The 17,977-nt window shown below is 44.5% G+C and overlaps 1 protein-coding gene across 3 annotated transcripts in view; it reads left to right on the top strand.

The window, feature by feature from the left end:
- The window catches only part of ADCY8 (adenylate cyclase 8), a 157,120-nt gene that overhangs the window by 23,216 nt on the left and 115,927 nt on the right, over positions 1 to 17,977 (top strand). For all 3 annotated transcript variants that reach the window (XM_037048562.1, XM_037048561.1, XM_037048560.1), the window contains exon 2: positions 5,098 to 5,247. In XM_037048562.1, the coding sequence (XP_036904457.1) occupies positions 5,098 to 5,247 (150 nt within the window). The remainder of the gene's footprint in view (positions 1 to 5,097; positions 5,248 to 17,977) is intronic.

Raw genomic sequence — 17,977 nt, 5'->3', positions numbered from 1 at the left:
CAGGTTGAGCTGTGATGCAGTTTCAACAGAGAGCTGTGAGTGCCGTGGGGAGTTCTGCAGCTGGGATGAACGTCCTGAGATATCTGAGCTGCAGTTACAAGCATTTACACTTCGGTGTAGAATAGATCATGACCTTCCATGACCTTCATGCCTCTCTTCAGCTCCTCAGCGGAGGCTGAGAGCTGAGGGCTGTGTGCCAGCAGCAGCCCTAGAATATTCTCTATACGCGTTTCCTGAAGATGTGGTGTCTCAGCCCAGGACCCAGCATGGTCCACCCCTCGTGCCCCTGGGACCTACTTCACCCAGGTTCTAAGAGTGGTTCTCCTACATTCCGGTGGGCCTGTCTTCGTTGTGGGCACTTACAAGGGATAAATTAAAGTCCCCAGCACTACAGCTGGTCCCATGTCCCCAACTGGTATACACCGCCTTCCTTCTCTTTCTCCTATATTCCCCTTGCCCTCAGACAGCACCTCTGCTGGTCTTGGCGGTTTACCCGACGGCATGACCCAGAGTCTCACCTTTCCGGGGTCTCCACCTGCAGCTACCATGCCTTTCTCAGGCCAGGGTACAATCCTACCTGGAGGGGAACCTTCCTGCCTACTGGTTTCTTGGCAAGAGGAGCCCAACATGCCATATTTTGTAGTTACCAGGACTCTGGCTCTGTTGCCTGGCCCAGGTATCCAGCCTGGGGAGAGCCCGAAGTCTAAAGCCGCAGGGCCCAGGGCTTCCGGCTCTGTAATCACAGGCTCCCCAAATAGCTCTTCAGGAGTAGACACCCGTGCTGCCTTGTTCCCCAGATTCCTGCACGCCACCTACCAGGGATACAAAGACATAGGGAGGCCTTTGATGTAAAGTGTGCACTGAATTCTGGGGGGCGGGCACCCCATTCTTGGACAGCACCGGGGGGCCCCTCATTCTGGGAGGGGGGTATGCAATGCAGCCACGGAGCCTGCTGTCTCAGGCTCACCCCACACCCCCTCCAACACAAAGGACACCCCTGGGGCCGACACAGCACAACAGGAGGTGCCCACAGTGTTCTCCCAAAGCCAGACTCTCCTACACACACCTTTCCCCCAAAGTAGAACGAGACTACCCTAGGCTCAGACTCTCACCTCCATTTTTAGACTTCCAAGTCTCAGCCTAGAAGCAGAAGCACCGTGAAGGCGGCTAACCCAGATCCCCAGCTCTTTCTTCATCGCCTTCCGTGGCAGGGATGAGAATGTGACTGCAGGTGGCAGTTCCATCCACGCCCTGCCTGCGACCTGACCAGGGGGCCCCTCCAGCAGGGGGGTCATTCACTGGAGTCTCAGAGGCCCCGCAGACTCCCGGCCTTCTCGCCACATCCATAACACACTTTAGATGCAGTGCCCGACAGGCCCGAGATAAAGGAGGAGAATCGAATCAGTGTCCACTTTGGTCTCCAAAACATATCTGATTTGCCTGCCTGTGAATATTGATGACTTCATTCCCAGCGCGCTGCTGCGAAATGCCCGATATTCTTCCCTGACTGCTGGCAACGAATGAGACATTAATTCATTTTTTCATTCAACAAACATTTATCACATACTTGCCATTGCTAACGGCGCGACTCAGGGGGGGTGTCATTAAGACTGTGGCTTTTCCAGCATCTACTTCTTTTGTTCACATCTGCATTTTCTGTTACATGTGTCATAAAAGGACACATTGCTGCTTGGGTAAAACCTATACTACATTGGATCACAGCTTACCCTGGGGTTAGCCTTTAAATCTTAACAACTGAGTCCCCAAAAATGCTCAAAACATGTTAGTGAACGGATGCATCATATCTCAAGAATCCAACGGGGGCCAAGTTTTCCCCCAGCGTGGTCGAGCTCCAGATGAAGTAGCAGGCTTGTGTTTAGGGACCATGATGGGTGAAGGGAATGAAACTTCAGTCCTGGCAGCGCGCCCAGGCCAGGGGGTGGGCTCACTGCTGGAGGCCGCACACCTGAAACAGACGGCTCCTCATCTGTCTTGGAGGCCAGCCGCCCTCCGGAGCGGACGGCGTGGCTCAAACGGCTTGACCTGCTTTATCTCCTCCTGCCTCCCCTTCGTCTCCTCCTCCCCCTCTGCCCCCGCCGCCCCTCCTCTCCCCACCTCCCGGCTTCCCTTCTTTCCCACCCAAACTCGTAATTAATCCAAATACACATTAACTGAATGTAAGCATGAGGAAACTTCCTGGTCTTCCTGGCACCATCCAAGTTTTAAACATATTTGCCAATGATACCTCAGGCAAGGGTTTGATCTCCAAAACCTATAAAGAACTCACATGACTCCATTCCAGGAAGACCAAAACCCCCATTAAAACATGGGCAAAAGACTTGAACATGTTTTAAAATGAATTTCTGTGTCCTAGGCAAACCAGGGCCGTCGGCCACCTTACTGCCACATGCTAGCTTGGTGGTCTTGGGTGGCTGCTTAACCTCTGGGAGCCTCACTGCTCTTTTCTGCGAAATGGAGCTAACGAGACCAAGCAGAGTCGTGACTGGATCGTCTGCAATGTAGCCCAGGCAAAGGCCAAAACACAGCATCTTGTGTTCAGTTGGGGTGTGTGAACGGCTGTTGTCCCGTCCACTAGCAAGGAGCTTGGCAGAGTCTAAGCTCCTACTTCCCGCTAGCAAGATCCCAAGCAGCAGTTACTTCAGGCTGGAAACACTCTTGGAGCAATTTTGGCTGCTCTGTTGTCCGTCTCTGAAGGGAGTGGAGTGAAAAGAAATGTGTCCTGTCTTAAGCTACTTGGCATTAACATCATTTATCTCTAAAGTTGGTGCCACCACCTGTTCTATTTCTCACACTTAAAATTTTGTAACTTCGTCATTTGTTGCCTTGCCTATTGTGACAAGGTTTAATCACTTTGTTTTTCCCTCCCCTCCAGCCCTTCCCATTTTTAGCCTTTAACATTTTGGCTCCCTCCTTAACGCCAGAGGGTTGGGGTTTTTTTTTTTTTTCAGTCCATTAAAAAATCTTATATCCTTGTTCACTTGTTCTTTTAATTCTATTTTTCAAAACTCTGTCTTCTTGTTACCTTCTGAAAAGACTGCCTTTTCTTCTTGCTTACTTTGTCATTTTTCATGATATCATTGATTGAACTTGAGTTTTTTGCGTCGGTTTTTCATCGCTTAGTTTTTTACTTGTCATGGGTGCCAGCTGAGTTCCACACGCCCGTGTCTTTTTCTCTCTGCCTCTTTCTTAGATTTTCATTTAAGTATACTACTTTGCTTTATTGCTCTGCTATTTTTTAAAGTTCCTTGAGAACTACTTATAATTCCTTTTTCTAATTCAGCAGGTAGTATTTATAAAGGGCAGGCAGGAAGCACGGTCACACGGCCGACAGCTGTGGGGAGAGCCCACAGCCCTGGCGAGGATGCCGGCGGGACGGTTTGTTCCTCTGTCAGGCTGTCACTCTCCTCCCGTTCTTCCCTGAGCCCTTCAACGGGGAGTCTCACCCAGGTCTTCATTGTTCCTGCTGTCACATCACAAAAGGGCTCCTCAAAGCTTATGCCTGACAGTGCTGGGGACCTGCTCAGATGCTCAATGAGTCACTACTGAGACAGGAGAGCCACCGAAAGCATGGCAATAACCACCAACATAGTCAATACATAGTGAGCAATGATTGTGTGACGGGGCCTTGTGACAACTGCTTTCATTGATTATCCAACAACATTTTTGGAAAATATGTCTGTTTTTCAGGGGAAAAAATTTAAGGGCCAGAAAAATTGACTGGGCCAAGTTTACATGGCAAGTAAATGGCCTTAATGGGAGCCCAGCTCTTTAAGCATCGGGCTGGACTGCGAAGCTCTGCGAATGTCAGCAAACCGAGCTATGTGGTCACCTCGCTCAGTGAGGAGAGAGACCTGCCTTGGTTCCCCGGGGCTAAACATTAGAGAGGGGATTTGAGGCCCATTTCTGTCTGATTCCACAGTTGGCTCCCTCATGCCCCCTCCACTGCCTTCCCTGCATAGTAAATAATAGATATAAACACTCTTTGTAAAATAGCATACATACACAAAATTTCAATACTTCATGGCCCTCTAGAACATTCTTTAACCTGGAGGAAGAAAATGTGTAATGCGTCACTTATGAAATAAATGAAAGATGCATATTACACCATAGACTATTATCATTTGGAAATAAATGCCCTTACCTTAAAATATATATCCAATAATTTTTGGATACCTGTTACATGCTAGGCACATCCATATGCATCAACATAGCATACAGTATGTTTATACACTATACACGTGAATAGATACATGTGCACACACATTACTGCTGTGATGCTAAGGCTGATTCCCCTGAGGGCGGCAGGGAGTTTCACAGCCTCCCTCTGTTTTCCTCACTCTCCAATGTTCAGGCGGCCGTCCTTTCGCAGCGCCCCCCACCCCGCCCCAGTGCGCAGCCACTGATGCTCAACTGTGAGCCCCATGAACACAGGCCTGAGCCCAAAAGCCTAAGACATGCCTAAGCACAGATCCATGACTCCAGTTGTTGGGTGACTTGTGAAAACACACGGCCTGCCAAGAGCATGGGCGGGGGGGTTAAGTGTACAGCCAGGAGATTTTGGTGCCCAGCGGTTTGGTGGCAGCAATGGAGATGAAACGCAGTAGGCAAATGCAATGTCTTTTCTTGAGTTCGGAACAGTAGGACTTGGATGCTACTTAGGAGGACCTGAGAGCACCAAGGTCAAAGACAACAGTGCCATTCAACTGATACCTTTCCTCTATCTAACTAGTCTCTTCCCCTTCTTCTCACCTGATCCCCGGCCCTTTAAGAGGCCCAAACCTTCAGCTGGTGAGGAGGAGAAGGGAGGGTGAGTGAGGTGGAGGGAAGAAGTCCCTTTGTCACGTTTCCAAACGAGGTGCAAATCCAAACTTGGGGATGGAGTGGTCAAGGGAGGCCTCCCAGAGGGCATGACATCAGGCCCAAGACCTCAATGAAGAACGTGGTTCTATTAACCTGCCCCTAAGCGTTTGGATTATTACCTTAAGATTTACCTTGGAAACGTTTGTTTTTTTTCTCTTTGCCTGCAAACAGCTCTTTTAACCACCTGACCAGGCTGTGCTTGCAATTCTGTTCCAGGTTGTGGCCCAGGCTGCGTTATTCATGTGCATGAACACAGCTGGGATCTTCATCAGTTACCTGTCAGACCGGGCCCAGCGCCAGGCCTTCCTGGAGACGCGGAGGTGTGTGGAGGCCAGGCTGCGGCTGGAGACGGAAAACCAAAGACAGGTAATGGCCGGAAATGCCGTGTGTCCTGGTTGTCTCCTAGCCAGTTCCCAAATGGCACAGAGATTTTATTCTCTCCGAACACAGCCTGACTTGCAAGTGTTCCCTCGAAGTGTGTGTCGTGGGGTTCCAGAGGCTAAAATAGTTCTGTTAGATAGACAGAGGGGGTTGGTCTTACTTTCCACACTCAAACCGCTGTTGTCCACAAGAAATGAAATGATTCTATGCACAAAAGTGATTTTCTGATGTTTTGGACTGAGATCTCTGTGACTAAGGCTATGGTTTCTAAAAAAAATGATTAAAAATCTCATCTTTGACCCTCCTTCTTTTGAAACTGTAAATTTTCATTTCAAATAATTTTTTCTACTACATAGCAACTGAAATTATAGTAAACTCATAGAAGAATCGTGACATGTGTGTTTCCTAATACCTCATGATGATTTTTTAGAAGAGAAGATTGAACATAATAAATGTTATGGAACATGATCGGGGTCCCAGAATAAGGGGACACTGTAGAGAAAGCAGGATAGGTCAGGGTAAGAGCCTGGATTCCAGTTTGAAGAGATTAAAATAAAGGAGTGTCTTGGGTGGATGTTAAAAGAATTATAAAAATAGCTCTCATCTCAAATTATATGTTTCACCAAAATAAAATTAGCTTTCAAAGAATAAACATGTGCCCTATTGCAATTATTCATCTATTAAAAATGCATGCGTGCTCTCACCTCTGAAAGCAATTTTCAAAGAGGAATGACAAGAACGTGTTGAAAACTGTTTATAGAATCAACATATTTTATGTTCAGCATGTTTATACACTCTTGGGACTTCTTTGCTCAATGACTACACCCCACCATACTGGCCTCTTTTTTGTAAGTAATCTATGAATATTTGTAATTGTCAGCTTTGTGCAATAATGGCTTGAAAAATTATAAAGAAAGTAACTGCAAAAAAATGCAGCATTTTCTTCATCTTAATTTGATCAAGTCACCAGTAAAATGTGGCTCTTTGGGATGGAGGAAGCCAGGTCTGTGTGAAAATGGGTGAGGCAGACAGGCTGGGTGCAACGGACCAGGACTCAAGTTTCACTGCCATATGTTATTGCCAGGGGCATGAAGCAAATGACTGAATAGCCAGATCCTACATGGACTTTTCAGGATTCAGAATTAGGAAGCTTCTAAATTAATATCTAAAAAATTATGGAAACTCGTAACAGATTTATTGTAGTTGCCCTGAATAACCGTATAAAATAATTTAGAAAAATAACTCCAAGAAAGAAATCACCTTGCGCACCAAACATGAGTATCTCCAGGGACTACATATTGTGTTCCTCTGCAAAGTGGACTGGTTGCCAGACAGACACGTCACTCTTTCCATGGGACCTATGCCAAGTCAGAGAATGTGGCCGTGTTAATAATTTATTCAACTCTTCTTGGTGCTCTGTCGCAACCAGGACGGCACCTGTGGGTGAATTGTCTGGGCAGCCCAGCCTCTTATTTAATGTCTGTGAAATATTGGAGACAATGGAAACAGTTGCCTTACTATACCCATCAGACTTCTTTTCCCATCCTTCAAGTGGGATGTCTTGAAGTTACTGTGATATAGAAATCTAACATGGTAAAAGGATCTTCCTCTATGCTCTCTAATCTTTATTTTGTTTAAGTTGGTGAAAAGAGGAAGAAAACAGTAATATACAGAAGTAAGAACAAGTATCAACAAGAATGCAGTGAAACGTTCACTAGAGTTCATGCCACAGCTATGTCATCTCCTAGATGGGCCACCTTGGCCACCGAACTTGCAGCCCTAGGTCCCTTACCCATAAATGGAGCAATGTCTCCATTTCCAACATTGGGGTTGCCTAAAATGAGATCATGTGTATAAAGCAATACAAAGTTTAAGTCAGCCTCATCATAAGAAAAGATTCTTTTTCAGTGGAAGATTCCTTGTTCTGAGGATTAAGTAAAATGTGCTGTCTGTTCGTTACAGTCCTGTGTTCACAATGATGCTAAAATATTCCTGGTATACTGACCACCTTTCTTCCCTCAGCAGTAGTATCTGAGACAGTTGGCTCGGTATCATTCAATCCTGAAGTTACTTTCCACTGACACTTGATCTCTGCTTCAAGTTCCCATTATCCCTCAGAACTTCCTTAGTGGAGGTAGGCAGAGAAGTTTTTTAAATGAGACTGCCCAGGATTTTAGTTCTTTGCTTAGTTGCTTACCATCTTAGTGAGCGTTGAGCAAGGTCTGAGTCTTAGTTTCTCCATCTGTAACATGGGGATAATGATACCCTTCCTCAAGATGTTCCTTATAGTTAGACATATTGTGTGTGGGCCTTCAAATCAGTGAAAGGTTTCTACTAGTGTGATTATGCATCACAATTTTTATGAACCAACAGCATAGCATAGTCCCGGGAGGATTCATTTGAGAGCACATGGATGGCTTGTCTCAGCTGAAACCCCAACTCCCATGACAGTTACTCCTATGGAGGGAAATCGGGATGTGGTCCTCGGGTATACAGTGGTCAGAACTCGGTATTAGGCTCCACATCTTTAAAAGTATAATGTCTTAGTAACAAATCCATCCCCACTAACCTCTTACCAAAGCTAATTATAAAAACATAACTGTTAAAAATTCTATACTGGGTGAAGGAGACATTGTCCCAAGGGCCCAAGTGACATCAGATCCTTTTTTCTTGGAATATTATTCCAAAGGAGACTAAATAGCATTTTTAAAACACTTCTAAAAGCAGATTCAAAGACCTTATTCCACATAAATGTTCAAGTTTTGTGCTATTTTTCAAGCACTGGCTTTATCTCATGATAGAATAAAAAGGAAATATTTAAATGACTTAATATGTTTGACCATGAATTAATTTATTTATTGAGAGTCTATTATGTGCCATGAGCTTTTCTGGACATTGGGAATATAATGGTCACTAGCAGCTGGTTTCTGGTCTGACAGAGTTTACCAGATATAGAAAGAGATGGATGACTGCAGATACATGTGGGACTGATGGACAGGTCAAAGCTAAACTAGAGATAGAAAGAAGCTTACCTAAAACAAATGATGCCTGAGTTGATATGTGAATAGGATTTAGCTCACAGAGAAGTGATGGAAGAGTACTTTGTGAAGGTCAAACAATGCATACAAACATCCTGAAGGAAGGGAAGACATCCAGTAGTGTGTTGAAGCACATAACTCACTGCTGTGTTTCATTTATCCATCCACCCATCCACCCATCCACCCATCCACCCATCCACCCATCCGCCCATCCGCCAATGTTGGAGTCATGACAAAGACAAGTAAGACTCCATTTCTGCTCTGGACTGGGCCTGGAGGATGAGTAGAACTTTAATTATTAGAAGAAAAGAAAGAATTAGCAATGGTATTAAGACATATATGACATTAAGACATATATGACGTTAAGACATATATGATGTGATGAAGCGCAACACTGGGGATACCCTCTAGCAAACGTGTATACTTTACTCAATGGCATACCGCTGGGCCTTCCCATTCAATGAAAAACACATGTTTATGGAGTGGTAACTACTAGGCATTGTGCAATGTACTGCGTATCCTTCGGGCATATACAGAAAATCCACCTCAGATCTGTTACAGCATGTCATGCTGGGTCTCAACCACTGCGTGCCTTCTTGTTAGGGTAGGCTCTGAGCTCCCTGTGAGCAACCCATAATCATTCTTGTATACAGCCCACTCAGCAGCGCCTGAAACCAGCATGGAATATATGATTATGAAATCTCCAATCTCTGACTGAGACTGTCAATATTTAATAGTGGTTACTAAGAATTTTACCTAAGAAAAATCGCCCAGGCAATAGCCAGAGGATACACGAGCCATGCTGACTCTTGCTTGGCAGATCTTAGAGCATGATGAGATGTTTGAGGTCATTCCTAACAGGCTTTTTTCTTTGGTGACCTGACGTTCTTAAGGTCAAGAGCAAGCAAGCAGGGGAGCCCAGCCTACATTAAAACTTTTTGCTCCATGCCTTTGTGAGTAGGATTTTAACAAAGCTCCTTGAAGACGGCTCTCTATTACGACATCTCCTTCCCCTCCCACAGTAGTTGATACAGTGCTGGGCAGAAACTACTGGAAGGCCCCAAAGACTGGTATTTTTAATTTAGGTGACTGGTTTCAAAAAGTTGAGCACATATTGGCTCTTCACAAGATAAGGACTTTGTTCTTTAAAAAAAAATTTATCACCCATTATAATCAGCACAGAGCATCTTAAACATCTCTTGTCTGGTCTTTCGGTCCCCAACTTCTCCTCCAATGTGTTCTCCATCCCAAGTCTGGTCTGGTTTAGAACCAGTACGTTGTATGGGGTTAAAAGCAACATTTTCAATGTGTAGAAGACTTGGATTCCCATTGTACTTCCTGTGCTTCCTGGCTGTGGGAATTTAGGTAAACTCTTCCCTCTAGAGACCTTGCTTTTGTAGGTGTGATATGAGCATAATGCTATTCTTTCTCCAAGCATTGAGAATTAAGGATTAAGGCCCTGGCTGGTGTAGCTCAGTGGATTGAGCGCGGGCCTGCAAACCACAGGATCACAGTTTGATTCCCAGTCAGGGCACATGCCTGGGTTGCAGGCCAGTTCCTGGTTCCTGGTTCCCGGCAGCAGACACATGAGAGGCAACCATACATTGCTATTTCTCTTCCTTTCTCCTTCCCTTCCCCTCTAAAGATAAATAAATTTTAAAAAAAGAGAGAACTAAGGATTAAGGATGATCAGTTCTTAGCTTAAGGCAGAGAATGTGCTCAAGGCACAGAGAGGATGCTGTGATGACCATGACAATGACATCTCCTCTCAGCAGGAAAACCATTCAATGGCCACATTATCTCCAAGACAAAGTCCAAACCCCAATGCATGTCCCAACAAGCCGCGCAGGATCTAGCCTCTGCCCTCTACCCTGGATTCTTCCGTGCCACCCTGCTGCTCACACTAAACGACCCTCAGTTCTCCAGGACACTGTTCCACTGCCCTGCACTGGGCGGTTCACTGGGACTGAAAAGCCCACCTCCTTCCTCATGTCTCTACTCTGAACATTCTGCTTGCTTCTCCCCAGGTTGAGGATAACTTTTCTTGTGCTTCCAGAATGCCTTCAAGTCTAGTGTAGAACCACTTCAGAGACTGACTAGCCTGCATTTCTGTCTTTCCTTGGCCAATCAGAGCTACTTAAAGGCAGGTCCCTCTATGCAATTTATCTGACTCCTTGAATTCCTTCCAATTCTGGTTCCTTGGAACCCAGCAGGCTGGGCTCCCCTGCTTGCTTGCTCTTGACCTTAAGAACCTCAAGTCACCAAAGAAAAAAGCCTGTTAGGAATGACCTCAAACATCTCATCATGCCACAAGATCTTATTTATTCAGCACAATGCCTGGAATATTAGATCTTCTGGTTAATATTTATTTAACTGAGTTTTACTAAATTAAAACTTTGTTTTGTGGCTTCACTTCTGCCTACATGAGGGTCATGTTGAAATAACTCTCCTGTGCAAAAGTATAGAGATTTGTGTCCACAGTGACCCCCATTGGAAACTTGATGGAGGAAGGACTCTTACCCAGTTCAGCAGAGACTGGGACAGGCTGAGCTCATGTCTGACGCAGACATGCTAGGGGAATTTTCCATCTGGATGCCACATCTTGGAACATCTCTCTTTGGGGAGTTAGACTCTAATTATTGCAGTTCTTGTAATTCCACTGCTCCTCCCAAATGATCCAAACGGCCCATATTTATTTTAAATATTAAAATGAATTAATTGTTTTTCTTTTAGCTTTGAGAATTGCCAAAACCTACTTATGGTAATCATGGCATTTCAAAGTGTCTCAGAAGCTCTGGGGGCACTGGAATAAAGTGTCTGGTGCTGCCATATGGTACAGCAGTGGGGAGACGCATTATGTAGTGCAGCAGATGTTTAGCTGTGTTAAAGCAATTCTGTTTAACATCTTTGTTAGACAACAATGGTGTAAGCTGGAGGTTTGGACAATAGATCGGATGAGAAAGTTGGGTTTCCTACTAAGTTCTGTGCTGGTTGATTTGATTCATGTTAGTGCCCTATAGTACCTAGGAAATTGTTTTGAATGATACAGGTAACTGTTAACTACTAGTAAGGCAGAGCCTTGTCATTCATTCATTCATTCCTTTTTTCAAGGAACAGTCAATTCAAGGCTGACCTAAGAGTGGCAGAATCTCAGAAAAAAAATTTTTTTAAGATTGTATTCATTTCTTTATTTTTAGGAGGGAAATGGAAGGAGAAAGAGGGAGAGAAACATCAATGTGTGGTTGCCTTTCACGTGCCCCTGCTAGGAACCTGGCCTGCAACCCAGGCATGTGCCCTGACTGGGAATTGAACCAGTGACCCTTTGGTTCACAGGCCAATGCTCAATCCACTGAGCTACACCAGCCAGGGCTGAAAATTTCTTTTTTTTTTTTGTTCCAGGTCAGTGGGTATTCTCATATTCTAAATCTCTTAAGCTGCATACCATCAAGACATTTTTCTGCTTTTTTCTCCATCTGTTACATTCAAGACTACCCATGTACCATTGGTCATATTCATCCTCATCTGTTATAAATATATTTTATGTAACTATTCTATAGTTCCTACTGGAATTTCCTAAACATCCTTATCACTAGGACACACACGCCTTCGCTTATGCTTGTATCCCTACCTGTTATAACACTCCTCTCATCCCCTAAACCTTCTCCCCTCTTCAAAGCTCAGCTCAAATGTCACCTCCTTCGCACAGACCCTCACTGTTTCCCCCAGCTGTGACCTCCATGAGTGTTGCATTCGTATATTGCTTTAAGCAATTATCTCTTTCTCCATTTGGTGTGCTCTTTATTTTTTCTTCTACACAGTAAACTCTTTGAAGATTGGATGTGTTTCATTTACATTCTTCACAATAGCTGTGAGTCCAGAAGGGGAGAAACCCAAGCTGGGAAGAAAAGCAGAGACAATGAATTTACAATGAGTGCTCTAATTGTGTTTTCCAAGTAGTTTTTGGAATGAACAGATTTGGAAAATACTCTCCTCTCTGGGTGTGCCTTCTGGGGTCTTTGTCCTAAACCAGAAGTCCAATCTCTTCTTGTCAGTTAACAATTGTGTTGAACTTCCTCCATCTCCCAGTTCGACTTCACTTTTTATTGTTCCTTCACATGAGTGACCTTCAGTAGGTGCAATTCTGCCTAAGCAAGTTTTTTTAAATAATAAGTTTTATCTAGGAGCATCATCCCTATCATCACATTGTAAGCTTCTCTGTCTCTAGGCTTTATTTCTTTCATGGTTTCATTTCATTTCTTTCCATAGTTTTGCTTTCATTTCTTTCAGATATTTTGGAAGTGGAAGTAAAATGTTATTGCAGCCACCATCACCCCCCAACATATAATGCTCCGCAACTGTGCTGTCCAGTAGAATTACTGTGAAATACTCTACATTCGCCTTATCCAAAACCCACTAACCACATGTGACTATTGAGCAGCTCATGAAATGTGGTTAGTGTGATTGAGGAACTGACTTTTAATTTCATTAATTTAAATTTAAATAGCCATTAACCATTTTTTATCTCTTGTTGCTCTCTTGATGATTTATCCTGACTCATCCTTTGCTTCTGGATTGTTCCCACGTCAATATGTCTAACACTGTGTTCATTTCTGAGCTCCACACGCCTGTCAGCAGCGTCCTGCTGCACAGCTGCTTTGGCACGTCCCACCGGCATCACTGGTTCAGCCTGTTGACAATCCGCTCAACCCCCCAAAAATGCACTTCCTTCAACAGGACACATCCTTGTACCTGGTCCACCCATTCCTGCTGATGCTCTCTCCCCCATGTATGCACTGACTGCCCCTGCCTTCCCTTTTCTAGTACTGTTTGAAGCTCTGTCACAAAGTAGATTTCTGCCTGGTGCTGACCAGTTTCTAACCAGTATAAACTGTTCAAATCACCTGGAGTCACTGAACACTAAAATTCTTCTTGAAAAAAGAGCTGTATTTTGCTTTTTCCTGTTTTGTCTATGAAATAGGAGACTTGACGGACACACTGAACCTCATGAGAATGTATGGAGCATGAGCCACCGTTTTCTGCCTGTCTGTCCTTGTCTCTGTTCCTGTGTAATGTAGTCAATGCCCCCATCACGTTTTTGTGGGTAAGAATGTGGATCCTCTCCTCCCGCAGGGAGCCACTGATGCAGGGAGCCCCGCAGTGGCCCAGCTGTGCTTTCTCACCAGAGAGCTATAGCCAGAACAAAAAGAAGGCCGAGGAAGCCCATGTTCACTCATTTTGCAGCCACAGTCCCCTGCCCTTTGCCCACAGTGAAGTGGCTGGTCTTGATTTTCATATGCCTCCTGTATCTCTTTCTCAGTTCACATGCCAAAACCCCAGCATGGAGTGTAACGCTATTGGGACCATCTCTTTAGTGTCCAGTTTTGATTATATAAGACCTCACACTCAAGTTTTCCATGGATTGCTAATGACCATAGAATACAAGCCAACTTCATTACCCTGCATTGCAGCCCTCCCACTGCCTGGCTCCGGCCCCACTTTTCAGTCATGTCACTGGCTGCCTCCATCCTGTGTTCCAACACAACACCCACACCAGCAAACGTGACCCTACTCTTCTGTGCCTTTGACTTTTTGCCACTTGTTCCCTGCTTGCCCTCCAGATCCAGTCTTGAGTCTTCTCTGCCTTTCTCTGTATCCCAGGAGACTAACTTCTATGGATGCTTCAACAGGCCATTACCCTCTAGCTTCTGGTTGGATTTGGCCAAGGCAAGCACTGGATGGAAGGACAAAGAGGTCAATGGATCCACTTCCCCATTTCCTATCCTGCCAGGCTGTGGGGCACCAGTGGCTGCTTGTTCATAGCAAAGGCCATCCCATAGCATCTATCAGGTAGCCCTCACCTGCAGCTCCAGGATTGCCAGGCGCCAGGAGTGTTTAAAGATCCACTCATCCTAGCATTTGGGTGCTTAACCACCCATTGTTGTGTTCCTGAACTCCTCATCGAACTCTCTTCCATTATCTCTTTTGAGGTACTTATTTTGTTCTGCTAGGACCCTGAATTACATGCTCCTATTGTCCCATTTGTACGAGAGGCCCTACCCCTAACTGTCTACATCGAGTTTGTGAGAAGTTTAGGAAAGCAGAAAGACTAGGAATCCGAAGAACTCTACCTCGCTCAGTACGGCAGCCGCTGGCCCTGTGTGTGGAGCCCCTGAAATGTGCCTCATCTCAACTGGGTTGTGCTGTGAGCATAAAACACACACCAGATTTCGAAGACAATACAAAAAAAGGAATGTGAAATATCTTTTTACATATATTGGCTACATGTCAATTACTCATTGAAAGGGCAATATTCAGGGTGTATTTGGTTAAATAAAATGCACTATGAACTTTAAGGGTTTCTTTTCAGCTTTTTAAAATGTGTACACTAGGAACTTTTAGTCCCGTGGGTGACTCACATCCTGTCTCTGCTGAACAGTGTGGCTCTCTCTAGGTGCTTGCCCCATTTCACTCTGTAACTCGCTGGTGTGACTCTCAGCAAGTAGTTGAACCACTTTGGGCATGAGTCTCCTCATCTCTCAGTTAGAAGTGATAATTCTTGTCCTAACCCATGGAGATGTTCTGAGAGACAAATAACAGAATGCCAGAAAAAAGTGTTATCTCAACTGTAAGGGACTCTACAAATGTTAGGGCTATTCCTGTGAAAATCTCACCAACGCCCCAATCTGATGTTCAGATGTCCCTCCTCCAGGAAGCCTCCTCTGCTGTTTCCAGTCAAGAGCTATTTCTTTCTCCTTGGCACTTAGGAATTTTTAGTTAATGTAGGTTTTTCACACTCTGTCTAGTATTGTGGTTGGCACTGTTATTCCTTCTACTTGCTGATAAAATGTAGGGCAGTGAGAAGCCCAGTGTTAATGGCTTGCGACCCTCCTGTAGCAGCTGACTTCACCCAAAGTATTGTGTTTACCCAGTGTGAGTGGACTGCCCACTCTTGCCTTCCATCTGGCTGCCTGGTTCTTTGCGATTTTTCCTGCCCACTATGTATTTGCCTTTTCTGGCATGGTGGAGAGAGCGAAAGCTTTGAAGAGAACAAAGCTGAACTGAATTGCTAACTGCTAACGCTATACCTGGGTGACCTTGGGTATGTCACTTAAACTCTCTGCACTTTGGATCTTTCGTCAAAAGGATGACCCCCTGTAATCCCAAAGTTGCTCTGAGGAAGTCAAGCGATACAGATGAGCATTTGGGATCATAGTTAGTCCTTGAACTTTTGAACCACCTTGGCCATATCTTGAGGTTTAGAGCAGAACACATTCTGTTTCTAATAACTACAGGTTTTTTCTTGATATTTGTTATTATTGAAATTTGGCATCCTGGGCAGTACTAATTGCACCCTGATTCAAAGACAGGTCAGCACCCTGTGCCCTGTGCCCATTTGCATACAATTAACATTTCCAGAGGCAGTTTAGATAGAAGAAATCAATCTCCATCGCTGCCCTAGACACCTTTGTTCAAGCCTGGAGAAGCTAAGCAGCAACCAAAGAGTCATATGAGGACCTTTTAATCTCGTAAATCTGTCCAAGGAATTTTGACCAAAGAAACTGAAATTGGAAACTAAACACAGCCCAAGTGTGAAATGCTATAGGCAAGGCATGCTCTGTTGCCTGGATGTAGCTGAAGGCACATTTCAAAAGTGGTAGTAAATAGAGCAGGGGAAGATAAATTATGTATTTTCAAAAGTGACCCATGACTAAAATAACTTACTTCAGCTGGATTTAAGCACAGGTCAACTGACAGGAATTCTGTGTTCTTTATTTTGCATAAATCACACTCAAAATTTAAAAAATACAAATAATAAGAAGACTTTTAGAACAATCTAAATAAGAACTATTCTAGAATTATCTATAGTTTGTTTCTAATTTTTTGCAAATGTCTTACCAAATGTAATTTGAAAACAACTATTTTAGAAGGAAACTGGGGATTTGCAAAGTAATTTTAATTTTCCATAAGAACAAAAGCTTGCTTTCTTTTTATATTTTGTTTTTTATACCATACTCAATTAAATTTTGTTATAGCAGTAGCAAACACTACTAACATAAGCAGCTTTGGAAACAAACATCACTGCCTCCTGCTAAAGACAGGACCTACCTGGTGGAGCAGACACGAGCTAGACAGGGGCCAGCTAGCTATGAGTTCTTAGCATATTGGAGTCTCCACCAGGGGACAAGCTATCGAATCAGTTAAGTGGAGGTCTACTGTGATGCAGTGCCATTCAAAAAATATTCATGCAAAATCAAAAGAATCCAAAGTGATCTTTTAAAAACACTGAAATTACTCTTGACTAGCAGTCAGAATCTATGAACTTGAGACAGGCTGAGAAGTCTGCTCTCAAGACAAGAAGAAACACAGGCACACACAGAGCAAACACCATGGGGAGAGGAGAAAGAGGCAGAGATTGGAATTGAGATTGGAGAGACCTACAAGCCGAGGAACACCGATGACTGCCCGAAGCCACCGAGGCCAGGAGAGCTGGGCAGGGCCCAAGGTAGAGTAGGGCTTCCAGGGAGTTCCCATTGCTTTCTCACGGGGGGCGTTTATGTCCTCCTGGCTCCTCCCAACTCTTCGAAACACTTCAGCTTTTTGTCTACCTGTCCACCAAGGGCAAGAAACTAATAACGACTCCAAAAGATCACTTTCCCAAGTGTCTACTCTTCCTCCCAAACCAGGTTTAGATTTGCTGAGTTCCATTCCGAACAGGCCTCCGTTGCATCCCAAACTAGGGATCTGGGACGCTTGGTTGATGTCTCTCCATTATTTAGGGTTGAGCTAATTATCAAAATCCAATCAGAATTCCACATTAACTGACTCTTTCTCGGAGCCTTCTTCAGGGTTTTAATAGTGACAATGTATTATCACTATTCAGTCGGGTGACTATTACATTCTGTAATTTAGACCAAGCTCTGAGTTAAGTGCCAGAAATAAAAACAAGATCAAACTTTTTCATAATCAACCAGAGTTTGACAAGCTTAGCTCTTTCCAACCTACAGTGATATGTGTCGTGTCTTCTATCTCTCCACTGGATTGCAGGTTTCTTGATCAACAGAGAACTCAATGTTTTTCTCCCATATCTAACATGGTATGGGACATTTAGCAACATTGTATCAAATGAATAAAATAATGATTGAATGAAGGAGTCTTTCCCACAAGGCCCCTTCCCCAAATATGAGAGTATTATTGACAAATATTAAAGAATAATTTTCCTTCCCTCCTTAGTCCATGGGATGCTGGATTTTATAGAGGGTTTTTGTTGTTGTTTTGGGTTTTTTTAAACAACAAGGGTGTTTGTATTGAACCCTACTCCAAGTTACTGGTAAGATGAAAGTTGGAGGTTCGGGTGCTGAGGGGCACGGCACGCAGCTGGACAGAGAACGCCTCCACAAACCACAGCTCATGGGGAGGACGTTGAATTTTGCAGCTCAGCTTCAGTCGGCCCGACCCCTCAGTGTGCTCCTGGCCAAGACGGCGATGGTGGGGGGGGTTATCACACTGACCATGCCACGGCTAGCAAGACACCTGGGTAGAGCAGAAAGCCTTCCTGTCCCTTTCTGGTACCAGATTGGGGGTGGGACCAGGGGAAAGCAGGCACGTACGGAATCAAATCAAAATGGCTCAGGGGGCGGTGCTGGACCACAGAGGGCTATCAGTCTAACCTAGGGAAA

This window comes from Sturnira hondurensis, unplaced genomic scaffold (genome assembly GCF_014824575.4).
Source record: "Sturnira hondurensis isolate 20B ecotype Veracruz unplaced genomic scaffold, ASM1482457v3 Scaffold0006413, whole genome shotgun sequence".
NCBI classification, from domain to species: domain Eukaryota; kingdom Metazoa; phylum Chordata; class Mammalia; order Chiroptera; family Phyllostomidae; genus Sturnira; species Sturnira hondurensis.
This window is presented reverse-complemented; position numbering and strand designations above follow the sequence as displayed.